Source organism: Heloderma suspectum, chromosome 8 (assembly GCF_057233095.1).
Source record: "Heloderma suspectum isolate Gila_16-S chromosome 8, 16-S_ref, whole genome shotgun sequence".
NCBI lineage: Eukaryota > Metazoa > Chordata > Lepidosauria > Squamata > Helodermatidae > Heloderma > Heloderma suspectum.
The window spans coordinates 40,202,046-40,216,082 of NC_139465.1; the positions used below are offsets into that span (position 1 = coordinate 40,202,046).

General features: G+C 43.8%; 1 protein-coding gene across 5 annotated transcripts in view; it reads right to left on the bottom strand.

Moving 5' to 3' along the window:
- Positions 1–11,488: 11,488 nt before the first annotated feature.
- PHAF1 (phagophore assembly factor 1) overlaps positions 11,489–14,037 on the bottom strand; it is a 67,493-nt gene continuing 64,944 nt past the window's right edge. For all 5 annotated transcript variants that reach the window (XR_014784611.1, XM_084812076.1, XM_084812075.1 and 2 more), the window contains one exon: positions 11,489–13,858. Coding sequence is in view for 4 of the 5 variants with exons in the window: in XM_084812076.1 (XP_084668202.1) it covers positions 13,769–13,858 (90 nt within the window). In the remaining variant the exon portion in view is untranslated. The remainder of the gene's footprint in view (positions 13,859–14,037) is intronic.

Consider the following 14,037-nt stretch of genomic DNA (forward strand, 5'->3'; position numbering starts at 1 on the left):
ATTTAATTGGTTTGGTTTTATGATTGTAAATGGCCCCAAGGGCATTTGCCAGTTGGGTGGTATGCAAATCTAACTAACAAACATATATTAAAAACACCATGTATAAAGCATAACAGTATATTCAACAAGAAATCAGAATATGGAATACCGCTACATGTCTGTTTTGACAAATAGCTTATCAAATTGATATGTTTCATTCTAATTTCTTGGGGATTTTTTTGTTGTTGTCTTGGAATCCAGATGGGATTCCATAGTCTGGTTTCTTTTTGAATGTATTGTTACATGTTTTCTATATGCATGGTGTTTTATATGTCATGTGTATCTTGGGACAGATGTCTGAGATACAGTAAAAGCATTTTGTATGTAATTGAGATCTTGAGTTGTAGGGGAATATGTATTTAGGAGACCCACAGAACTGTTTCATTTCTATCTCTGGACTCCTAAGCCAGCCTGCTTCACTGAAGTTGCGGTGGAGGAGACGTCCCATGGCTAGTGTTGACGTCAGATTCAACTGCCGGCCCAGCTGGCTTCCATACAGTGAAGGGGGTGGAGTGATCTTTGACCCAGGCAACAGAACATCTTGGCTGGGGCCTGACAGTACATTTGCAGGCCTCTGGATTTGTGGCCACTCTCTAGCACTTTAATGCTCAAGGTTTCAGCCAATGGGATCTAAGCAGTCATCTGCTTCAAAGGATTGCCCAAACCAAAGGATTGCTTCAAAAGATTGCCCAAACCAATCCTTTGCCCAAAGGATTGCCCAAAGGATTGCCCTAATTCAGTCTGCTGGCACATTTATCAGCATCCCCTTGCTTCCACTTCGGAGCTCTTGCTTACAGCCCAAAGTGTGGAAAGCAGGACTGGGGGAATGGCAGTGCAGCACCATGGTCCTTACCCCCAAAATATACCTCCCTGCATGTGGGCTGTTGCCCCTGTGCTCACCCTGCCAATGCTTGCATTTCTTGCATGGCTAGGTGGGGTGAGGGTGGGATAATGGTTTGCACATCATCATGTTTTGTGGGTCTCACGTGTGCTCGAATGAGCCTGTTTTCAAAAACTCCATGCAAAACTCATCTCTAGCAACAACAACGTTCTTTCCTATCCTTCCTAACCCTCCTGGTCGCCAAACATCTTTTTCTAATATTCTGCTTGCTCAATTTGAGAGGACAATAGGATGCACTCATAATACAGGAACTTCCAAAGGAGAGGAGGCCAGATATCAACGGATCACAAGTGTCTCGAGCTGACAATGTACCGAAAGAGGAGCAACAGAACTTGCGGAGCATGGAAAGGCCCAGAGGTGCCACTGGCATCCGCCAATTCAGCTTGGCTCATTGAACGAGACAGGGCTGGCTTCTTCCCTACAAGATCAACAGGAGAGAGGTTCCCCAAACCACGATAAAATGTTTGTACTTTATTAAGCTCAGCCATGAGGTGCTTTGCCTCATGGAAGCCTTCATGCTTTCAGTTTTCCTTGGTGAAAGGGGCAAAAGCTTTTCTGAATCATGCTGGCTGTGACCCATCATCTAAAACAGGGATGGGAACCTGTAGTCCTCCAGATGTCGTTGGGACTACAAAGCCCATCATCCCCTGTGCATTGGCCATGATGTCTGGGGCTGATGGGAGTTAAGAGTCCAACAAATTCTGGAGGGCCACATATTGGGTTGCCCAGAAGTTGTTGCATATTGGGGGCATATTCCCCACCCAATATGCAGGTTTATTTAATACATTAATTGATTAATAACATTTCTATACTGCCGAATAGCCAAAGCTCTCTGGGCAGTTCAGAACGGGATAAATTGGCCAGTTCATAAATTGACTAAAACTCTTGATTGAAATTTCTTTAATTGGTTTTACATTGATTCTAAAGTCTTGAGGGCTGTTAGTACTGATAGGCAGCTCTGATGTCCTCTATTTTCCACCTCCAAGTCCATTCCATGTGATTTTGTTTTACAAAATTAAATCTGTATGGAATTTTTTGTGTATTTTTAATACCCGTTTTTCTGTGCATTTTTCAAATTGTACACTTTTGTATGTATCCACCCACTGACTAAAGCGTGTTTGTGCACATTTTCGAGACGGTCCAGGTGGTATTGTCTTCAGTTTGTAGATGCTTCTTCTTTTTTCTTACCTGAAAAAAATGCATTAAGGAAGAAAAGATGGAATGGCTGCAATTTAGAAAAGACTTGTGTTTAATTTGAAATCTATGGCAGGTGTCTGAAAGTGTAGGGTGTATGGCAGCTTGTCCTTTACGCCAAACTGATAAGAAGTTATGGTTAATGGGTTATGGCCTTATCAGGAACCAATAATCCACTGGGCAAAAATAAGACATCTGCTTTTCTGAATATTAATTTTGGGTGCTTTCAGACAGAGGATTCCTAGCACTAACTGTCAAAGGACCGTGTGCAGCTATTCCATCTTTTCTTCCTTGATGCATTTTTTCTGGTAAGAAAAAAGATAGAAGCATCTACAAATTGAAGACAAATTGAAGACCATCAACCCCCGGTAAAATCCCGTGAACGATGCAGTGCGATTGTACAATAAAAGCCTCTCCTGGGAGCAGTCTTCGATTGTGCTCTGGAACAAAGTTACAGGTGCTAGAGAGAGCCAAGATATAACCTTTCTGCCTGCCAGACCGAGTTGCATTGTATTTAGATTCCAGATGCTTTGATGGCATAGTCCAAATTCCAGGCTATTATTTCCAGGGGAAGAGGGTAGGAGCTGCAGATAGATGCAGGAGCTAGTCGACAGTAAAGACATCAATGCTCAGAAGCAGCCCATTCAATGATGAACAAGATCTTCTTATACCGGCAGCTGATAACTCAGTCCACTTTTGTTCAGTTTTACAATATAACCCAAATGCTTCTGACTGTCTCAAAAACCTCCAGCCTTTAAACTTAGAATTGTACATCAACCAAAACAAAGCATTGTTCCAGCCCTCAGGCGTACAATTTAAAAGACTAGAGACACACAAGGGAAGGGGAGAGGAGGAAAAAGGCCAGTGTGAAAGATCACATGTTGTGCAATCCCATGCATGTCTACTCAGAAGTGAGCTGTATTATCTATCTACAATGTTTGCATACCGCTCCACATCTAAACAGATTCCGAAGCAATGAACAACAGGAGATAAAATGAACAAAAGATAAAAAGAAGAAACATAGTATTAAAATTATACTTTAAAAAACAGAGGCTGCTTAACCAAGGAAGGCTTTATTTATGTAGCCTATCACGGCTAGATTTCCAAAGTCAGCCGTGCTAGGCTACATAAATCATTACGTAGCCTATCATGGGTGACTTTGGGGGGGGGGGGGAAGTGCATACGCAAATGGCGGCACCCATGGGCGCCGCCATTTGCGTTCCTTATTTGGTCCCGGGTAGTCTACGTAAAGATTTACGTAGACTACGGCGAAAATAAGGGCAACGCAAATAGCGTAAATCGTAAATCGTAAAACGTAAATCTTTACGTAGACTACCCGTGCCCAAATAAGGAACGCAAATGGCGGTGCCCATGGGTGCCGCCATTTGCGTACGTGCTTCCCCCCCCCCCCAAAGTCACCCATGATAGGCTACGTAATGATTTATGTAGCCTAGCACGGCTGACTTTGGAAATCTAGCCATGATAGGCTACATAAATCGTTACATAGCCTATCACGTGGTGTTTTTTTTTACTTTATTTTGTAATGGCGGTGGTGGCAGCCAGTCGGAAGACCGGCCGCCGCCCCCACCCCTACCGAACCGCCGCCGGGACCCGCCGCCGAGAGGGACATTCGAGGGAGGTAAGTCCCATCCTGGGGGGGGGGGGGTGGCAGAGAATTTCACCGCCAATTTTGGGGGGCCGAATGCATTGGCATTCGGCCTCCCCGAGATTCGTGGAGAAATTCTCTGCCATCCCTATGTAAACCTACGGTGGCAGGGTGAAAAGGTGCGTTTTCAAGCAGCCATTTGGGGCACAATGCTATGCAGGTTTAGACATGCATAGGACTAAATCCTTAGATGCTGTTGAGGCCACGTCGATCTTCACTTGTTACTGGTCCTCTAACAATGTCCTTCCCCTTCATGGATCACTGCCTTGTTGTGGCGAAGGGGCTTGCGTAACTCAGTGAAGCCATAAGCTATGCCGTGCAGGGCCACCCAAGACAGACAGGTCATGGCAGAGAGTTCTGACAAAATGTGGTCCACTGGAGAAGGAAATGGCAACCCACTCCAGTATTCTTGCCAAGAAAACCCCATGGAACGTATCACAAGGCTAAAAGAGATGACGCCGGAAGATGAGCCCCTCAGGTCGGAAGGTGTCCAATATGCTACTGGGGAAGAGCAGAGGGTATTTCCAAGTAGCGCCAGAAAGAGTGAAGCGGCTGGGCCAAACCCGAAAGGACACTCAGCTGTGGATGTGTCTGGTGGTGAAAAGAAAATCCAATGCTGTAAAGAACAATATTGTTTAGGAACCTGGAATGTCAGATCAATGAATCAAGGTAAGCTGGAGGTGGTCAAACATGAGATGGCAAGATTGAACATCGACATCTTGGGAATCAGCGAACTAAAATGGACAGGCATGGGTGAATTTAATTCAGGTGACCATCATATCTACTATTGTGGGCAAGAATCCCTTAGAAGAAATGGAGTAGCACTCATAGTCAACAAAAGGGTGGGAAAAGCAGTACTGGGGTACAATCTTAAAAATGATAGAATGATCTCAGTACGAATCCAAGGCAAACCATTCAACATCACAGTAATTCAAGTCTATGCCCCAACCACTGAGGCTGAAGAAGCTGAGGTTGATCGGTTCTATGAAGACCTACAACACCTTCTAGAACTAACACCAAAAAAAGATGTCCTCTTCATCATAGGGGATTGGAATGCTAAAGTAGGAAGTCAAGAAATCACCGGGATAACAGGCAGGCATGGCCTTGGTGTACAAAATGAAGCAGGACAAAAGCTAATAGAGTTTTGCCAAGAGAACATGCTGATCATAGCAAACACTCTTTTCCAACAGCACAAGAGGCGACTCTACACATGGACGTCACCAGATGGTCAATATCGAAATCAGATTGATTATGTCCTTTGCAGCCAAAGATGGAGAAGCTCCATACAGTCAGTAAAAACAAGACCTGGAGCTGACTGTGGCTCAGATCATGAGCTGCTTCTTGCAAAATTTCGGCTTAAATTGAAGAACGTCGGGAAAACCACTAAATCGTTCAGGTATGACCTAAATCATATCCCTGATGAATATACAGTGGAGGTGAGGAATAGATTTCAGGGATTAGACCTGATAGGCAGAGTGCCTGAAGAACTATGGACGGAGGTCCGTAACATTGTTCAGGAGGCAGCAACGAAATCCATCCCAAAGAAAAAGAAATGCAAGAAAGCAAAGTGGCTGTCTGATGAGGCTTTACAAGTAGCTGAGGAAAGAAGGGAAGCGAAAAGCAAGGGAGAAAGGGGAAGATATACCCAACTGAATGCAGAGTTCCAGAGAATAGCAAGGAGAGACAAGAAGGCCTTCTTAAATGAACAATGCAAAGAAATCGAGGAAAACAACAGAATGGGAAAGACTAGAGATCTCTTCAAGAAAATTGGAGATCTCAAGGGAACGTTTTGTGCAAAGACGGGCATGATAAAGGACAAAGAAGGCAGGGACCTCACAGAAGCAGATGAGATTAAGAAGAGGTGGCAAGAATACACAGAAGAACTATACAGGAAAGATCTGAATGTCCCTGATAGCCATGATAGTGCGGTCACTGAACTTGAGCCGGACATCCTAGAGAGTGAAGTCAAGTGGGCCTTAGGAAGCATTAGTAACAACAAAGCTAGCGGAGATGACAGTATTCCAGCCGAGCTATTTAAAATCCTAAAAGATGATGCTGTTAAAGTGCTGCATTCAATATGCCAACAAATCTGGAACACTCAACAGTGGTCACAAGACTGGAAAAGGTCAGTTTACATTCCAATTCCAAAGAAGGGCAACGCCAAAGAGTGTTCAAACTACCGCACAATTGCGCTCATTTCACATGCCAGCAAGGTTATGCTCAAAATCCTACAAGCTAGGCTTCAGCAGTATGTGAACCGAGAACTACTGAAGTACAAGCTGGGTTTCGAAGAGGCAGAGGAACTAGAGATCAAATCGCCAACATTCGCTGCATCATGGAGAAAGCAAGAGAATTCCAGAAAAACGTCTATTTCTGCTTCATTGACTACGCTAAAGCCTTTGATTGTGTGGATCACAACAAACTGTGGCAAATTCTTAAAGTGATGGGAGTACCAGACCACCTTACCTGTCTCCTGAGAAACCTGTACGAGGGTCAAGAAGCAACAGTAAGAACCAGACATGGAACAACCGATTGGTTCAAAATTGGGAAAGGAGTACGACAAGGCTGCATATTGTCACCCTGCTTATTTAACTTATATGCAGAGTACATCATGAGAAATGCCGGGTTGGATGAATCAGAGGTCGGAATTAAGATTGCTGGGAGAATTATCAACAACCTCCGATATGCAGACGATACCACCCTAATGGCAGAAAGCGAAGAGGATCTAAAGAGCCTCTTGTTGAGGGTGAAAGAGGAGAGTGCAAAAGCTGGTTTGAAACTCAACATGAAAAAAACTAAGATCATGGCATCTGGCCCCATCACTTCCTGGCATATAGAAGGGGAAGAAATGGAAGCAGTGACAGATTTTACTTTCTTGGGCTCCAAGATCACCGCAGACGGTGACTGTAGCCATGAAATTAAAAGACGCTTGCTCCTTGGGAGGAAAGCTATGGCCAACCTAGACAGCATAGTAAGAAGCAGAGACATCACCTTGCCGACAAAGGTCCGTCTAATCAAAGCTATGGTTTTCCCAGTAGTAATGTATGGCTGTGAGAGCTGGACTATAAGGAAGGCTGAGCGCCGAAGAATTGATGCTTTCGAACTGTGGTGCTGGAGAAGACTCTTACGAGTCCCCTGGACTGCAAGGAGGTCAAATCAGTCCATCCTAAAGGAAATCAACCCTGAGTGCTCATTGGAAGGACAGATAATGAAGCTGAAGCTCCAATATTTTGGCCACCTAATGCGAAGAGAAAACTCCCTGGAAAAGACCCTGATGCTGGGAAAGACTGAAGGCAAAAGGAGAAGGGGACGGCAGAGGATGAGATGGCTAGATAGCATCACGGATGCAATGAATATGAACTTGAGCACGCTCCGGGAGAGAGCGCAGGACAGGAAGGCCTGGCGTGCTATGGTCCATGGGGTCACGAAGAGTCGGACACGACTGAACAACAACAAAACAATGTCCTTCCACTGGCCTCTGCAGATACAGAGTAACTAATTATATAGAGCAGGGGTGGAGAACATGTGGCCCTCCAGATGTTTTGGCCTATGATCCCCTATGACTCCCATGATCCCTCACCACTAGCTATGCTGGCCTGACCAGATGGGAGTTGTAGGCCAAAACGTCTGGAGGGCCACAAGTTGCCCAACCCCAGTATAGAGCATCCTCTCCTAACTTGGTGCCCTCCAGATGCGTTGGACTCCAACTCCCATAATCCCCAGCCAGCACAACAAAATGCTCACTTGTAGTTACATTTGCGTACTGTTCTTATTTTAATATATGCACCTGAACTTATTTTTATTTTCTGTCTTTCTTATCAACATTAATATACCGCTCCATATCTAAACAGATTCCGGAGTAGTGAAACGAGAGTCTGGAGCAGTGAATTTATACTCTCACTCAAATAGACTGTCTCTTGAAAATTAAATTAATTAATTATCTGCCCTTAATCCTAATACACCGTGACTCTACTTTACCTGGATCTGGTTCACTACTTCAGATGGATGGACAGTGTGACCAGAAAGCCCAACCCACCTCCCTTAAATAAAGAGCACACTGACCATCACATTAGCTCCAAGCACCCCTCCTTTGGTGTCAACCAGTACCTTCACCCACCTGTCTATAAACATGTATGTGGCAACCACTCCCTTGGTCATCCAAGGGCTAAGGCAGAAAGGGACAATAACGTTGGCCTCTGACAATGCAAATCTCCTCATTCAGTATAGCAAAGAGCATCTTTTCCCCCCAGATACTAAACAGCAAACTCATTCTCCAAGTGTGGATCATTATATAGCCAATATAGCATAATTGATGCACAAGGGGAGGAGGGTATCAGCAGGCTTGGGGGACACACCAAGGTCTGCAGAAGTACAAAAAAACTTGGGGAAAGCCTAGAAGGGGGGCTCCCCCCCCCAAGCCCAATAACTGAGCATGCTCGGTGCCACCAGAACACTGTTGTGGGGGCAGGGGTGGGAGAGACTATGGAAACCCAGGGGTGGGGGGAAGGAGAATGGAATAGAGTATCGTACAAGAGGGCAAGGCTGGCACCTTGAAAGAGCACACCGCATTCAACAATTTGTTGCCCACCCTGGTTCTATTTTCCATTTGTATTTTAAAATAAATCCTAATGCATTCATTGCCAAAAGCATTTAACAAAAGGAAACACCACAAAAAAACATCTTTCAAGTTCATATTTGAAAGTGATGAATCCTTAAACTTGATTCTATGAATACTGAACCAACAGCAAGCAGTTGATTTTAGCAGGGAGGGATGGAGTGGGTAGGGTGGGGAAGAAAGGCTCGAATCAGGAGTTGGTAATCTGATCACGTAACTTGATTATTTCACTGCATAGAGAAATCTGTTTCAAATTAGAGGGAACGTGGATCCTGGCAGATTATTGAGCTATGCTGTTGGTAAGAGCACTGCTGATGGGGGTGGAATACATACGACAGCGAGGGAACAGGAAAGGCTTTTGACTTACCCACAGGGCCAATCCAGCCGAACTGGGAGGGGGGGGGACTCATACATGCATAAGTGTTACCTCCAAGGGCATTCCTCCTCTCTGCTTTTCAGATCACATGTGACTATTTTTCATGAACTTCTGTATTTCTGTCCAGCTCCCTGGCATGTTGACAGTGTCCGCACAACAGATTAGCTCACACTCAGTGGTTGAGTGTGGGTTGCTGTTGAACCGTGCGTGAGCGTATAGTCAGAACCTGGGATGTGTTGTGTGAACAGCCCCATCGAGTGATTACTATTAAAGCAAGTGCTCTTAAACTCACAGCTTTATGTGTGTGTGGTGGTGGTGGTGTTTTAATCTGGAGCATGTCCACGAGCAGGCTTGCACACCAAGCTGAGAAGCTTGCAAGAGGCTCCATCCCAATCTTTTATCCTCCTCCCCTCTACTGAAAAGGCACCCCTGAGTATCTAGCCCTTTTGCCAGCCAAGCAATTGTTAGGAAATTAAAAGATTGTACCGGATTTCCTGAACAACTGACTTTTGTCCACGAAGAGATACAGTAGCAGAGCTGATCAATCTTGAGTACTGATCCATCTGCTAACGCAGGTCAGTTTAGCGTTTATGGATCCTTATGCAGTTGTCATGTGCGTTGTATTGTCGCTTAATATATGGAGGCCATCCTGCGAAACGCAGGGCTACGTGGGATGTAAAGTTTAACAACCACAACAATTGTGAGTCTGCAGGTGGTGTCTTATCTTTTACTCTATGCAGCACTTATTAGGCACAAAATACATCATAAAGAAACAACCCTGGGAGGGCATGTGCCTACTCGCCCTGTATGTGAGGACACTGAACCGAGCCCCTCCTGCTGTTTGAACTAGGCCATTGAAGCCATCCCTCTTGGCTAGGTTGCTGCTATTCATATAAAAAGATCATCTCCTGCCTGAAGGAACTTATGATCTAAAGCTCGACAGAGGAAACAAAGGAAGTGGAGGCAGGAGTGTAAACAGGGAAGGAACTCATGGTTGTTTCTGTTACACGTTCTTAGGCTTTGTTACAGCACGGCAGCCTTTCCCAACCTGGTGCCCTCCATGGGATGAGAGGAGTTGTAGTCCAACGAATCTAGAGGGCACCAGGCTGGGGAAGACTGCAGCAGGGCATGGGAACTAGAAGGCTGACCCAATGCTTTGTTTCAAGCCAATTCTCTGCACATTATGAAACCAAGCAGGAAATGCTACCAAGCAAACACACCAGATTTCTTTTGATGGGCACCGCAGTGGCCTTTCAATGCCATTAAAGGTGGCCTAGAAGGATTTTAAATAAAAATAAATTAGATAGATGCTGCTGTGGACAAAACCCCAAGAACAGGAACAACTGGGGAGACTATGGCTTAACAATTAGGTGCAAATCAAGGATGGGGCGGGAACAAAAAGGCATTTGCATTGGGGGATGTAGCCCAAGTAAATAATTCGGTGATGGAAATTCCAGGGGCAGGGGTGCCTATGTGTGAGGAAGTGCACCCCCTGGTGGTAGAAAAATGCAGGGTCTGCAGACCAGCATCCAGCAAGGGCGCAGTTCCGTTTTTGGAAGGGTGTACTAACTAGTAAGGCTAATAATGGAAGAACGATTATTTTGTGGCTGCAACAGAACTTAAAATGTATATAAAAGTATGTATAGAATCTGTGATAAATAATGTAAAACAGCCAGTGTGTGTTGACGTTTTTGTTGTTAGATAATTGTCATCTTGTATTTCTTAAATAAAATACTTTAAAAAGGTGAAAAAGCCAACCTTTATAGGCTAGGGTAATTTTAGAAATGTGATGTTTTTAATGTTGAATTTTATTGTATAAACTGTTTTTATTGCTGTACATCGCCCAGAGTGGCTGGGTGACCGGCCAGATGGGCGATTAATAAATTTAATTAAAAAAAGAAAGAAACACCTTTATAAACCAAGACCACCTTTCAATGAACGTCCGTAATAGTAATGTTCAAAATAAAGTACAATCATATGCCTTTTTCCCCACGCTGTAAACATTGGCTGTGTTTTTATTTTGTGTTTGGGTTCTTTCCTCTTGGTTTTAGTATGTGGCAAATGTGGCCGTTTAAAATTTTCATCAACTGGGAGTTTTTTGTTAGAATGTGGCCAGTTCCACTTGGCTTGAAGGGTCACTAGTTGGGCAGGCCTGCTATACTTCCCCCTCTCCTTGACCATACCCTACAAATAGTATGGTTTTCCTAGAGATTGTCCCGTGACAGTGTCATTTGGGGATCTAAACGTAGGATCCATTGCATCCTCTCCAGCATCAGTGGGTTTTGGAAGCTGCTCACTGTGGTGTAGTAATTAAAGGTGTGATCCTATGCATGCTTAGAGAGAGAGGAAGCCCTACAACTCCCAGCATGCCCCAGCCAGCCACACCCTAAGAGTGTCAGACTAGGAATGGGGAGACCCAAGTTCAAATGCCCACTCAGCCCTGAAGTTCACTGGGTGACTTCAGGCCAGTTGTGGTCTCTCAGCTTAACTTCCCTCACAGGGTTGTTCTGAGGATAAGGGGGGGGGGGTAATCATCTACTCCCCCAACCCTGCACCCTCCAGTTGTATTGGGGTACAAATCTGGAGGGTGCCGTGTTGGGGAAGGCTGGTGTACACTGACATAAGCTCCTTAGAGGAAAGACAGGATATAAAATATAATAAAAGGCCAACTGGAGGAAACAAGTCAAAGACTCACCATTAATTGCAAAATACACACACCCAGCAACTGCATTTTACAACACAGTAACTGAGTCTCATTTTATTTGTCCTTCCAATGTACATGCTAATTAGGTATTTCATATAATTTACAGGAAGGTTATGAAAAGCAGAATTCAAATTAGAAAGAAAAAGAGAACCGGGGAATTTTCTCAGCACGCAATGATCCTGGGAAAAACAGCACATTATGAAGAAAAAGGGGTAACATCTAGGAATAAAGGTAAACCATAAAACATTTTCCCCTCATAAACATCCAATAAATTTTCAGTGGGGCTTCCTTTATTTCTTCTTAAGTAAAACAGGATAGAATGTCACAGTATATGGGAAGACTAAATGGCAAAAAGGAGATCACACATACCCACATATACACACAACACATCCACACCACTCATCACATTTATCCCTGCTACTGGTCCAAGATTCAAAATCTTTAGTTACCATTCTAAAATGACCTATCTCTCATTCATTGGTAAACTATACAAGATTGCACTGTACATGGAGTTAAAATTACGAAAAAGGTTTTGTATTTACAAATCTGTACACACATTTGCAAAACTCACAAAAAAAATCATCTATAATATATATCGCAAGTCGCTACACCAAAATATTAAAAATGGGGAAAAATTATACATTTCTCTCTTTCCCCCCCTCTCCATTGTTTTAAAAAGGGTTAATATTTCAAAGATGACTGAGACAGAAAGACAATCTACTTTCCCCACAGTAAGACTGGTAAGAGAGCTGCACACCGCAGTTATCTCCTGCTTGGGATAATGACCGGTAAGCAGCATCTCTTTAATCTGAAGCAGCTGAAATCATGTCTGCTGGGGGCAGAGGGGCAGGGTGTGCAGTGTAATTATATATGTACAGAAATGTTGAGACTAGATTAAGGATCTCTTTGGCTAACAATTTGGCATTAAATTAAAAAAAAGAGATGAGTGGGGGAAGAGGCAATTTCTCCCCCACTCCAATGTGCTACATATATAACAATCCAGACCGCAAACTGCCAGGACCATGTTCCACAGAAGTCTCCTGGAAAACCTCTCTTGCATTAAGGCTGTGCAACTTCCGTCTCATTTCAATGCGACTTAGGTGGAAGTGGTTCCCAGTGGCTGTGCCCCAGTTCTCCAACTACCCTCTACAGGACAGGGAAGAGGAAGTAAGAAATTCTAATCTGATGCATTTCATACAGTTGCAAGACAAGACAACTGCATTCGCTCTTACAGGGTTGAATACTTTCCCCTGTTTTAAGTATAAAGAAAAATGGTATAAAAACCCTTAAGAAAAACATAATTCGTAGGAAGAATCTACTGGACTTTTTTTTTTCCTTCTGGAAACGGTATATATAAAAAAACCACCAAGTTAGTTAACCAGGCATGGCAGAAAATAAGTTGTTTCAGCATGTCAAGTAGATATTAGTGCAGACAAGGGGAGAGATTCTTCCCCACTGTATAAATAAGCGTTATGAGTGGCAAACACTTAAATAAACCATTGCACCCCCACTCACACCCAGTACACAGATGCTCCTCGGTGAAGATTAAAATGTCTTATCAAGTAATTAAAGTGTATGTAGTGCAAAAATGTTACAACCAAGTCTTATGCACATGCTGCTTTTGCGCTTGTTTCAACGTTAAGACAAACATGTGGCGCCTGAAATCATGGACATGTATATACATACTTCTCAAATTTGGTACGATGTCCTAAGCCACAGAAATACCCATGTAGTTTATTTTATATATACAGCTATATATAAGTTCTCTGTGTGTATACACACACCCACACCCACACTGTTGTCTTTAAAAAAACATGACCACCATTAGCAATACAGTTAACATAAACACAGACTGGAAAATATATATATATATATCTCCAATACCTACTTCCAGATGAGCCAAGGCTCGGAAAGTTTGTGCTTCTAAGTCGTGCAGTCATTTGTGTGCTCTCTCTCTTCTTGAGCTCATCCTTCTTCCAGCTCAGGAAAGAGACCAGTCTGTGTATACCCACCCTGTAAACGTGGAGGGCAACCGAGAAGAGGAAAACCAACGGTGGCAGGCACCTAACTGCTCACCTCCACTAGTTCCACACCCTGTGATGAACAGTCAAGAGCATTTTTCATCCTGCCCCAATGCTCAGGTGGCAAGAGACAGGTTTTTGAACACACACACTCACAAGAATTCCATCATACCGTGCTTTCCCATATTACAAGTGGCAGCAAATCAAGGCACGCTGTACTAAATTTGTAGCATTTCGTTCGGCTGATATTGCTCACTGGGGAAGATCCGATGTTTTCAACTGGCTGCTTGGTCTTGCTGGGCCATACAGAGTAACAGACGCTATGTGATTATTCTGCATCACCTGGACAAAGAGGCAGAAAGAATACAGACATTAAACTCTTCCTAAAAGGTGCCCAGAAACATTAGCAGTGAGAACACCAGTGTTACCCAATGATGTGATCTGCCTGACCTGGACTCAAATTTCAGACCAGCTGTGGATTTGCCGGGTGACTTCATAAACCAACTCTATTTTTAATCATC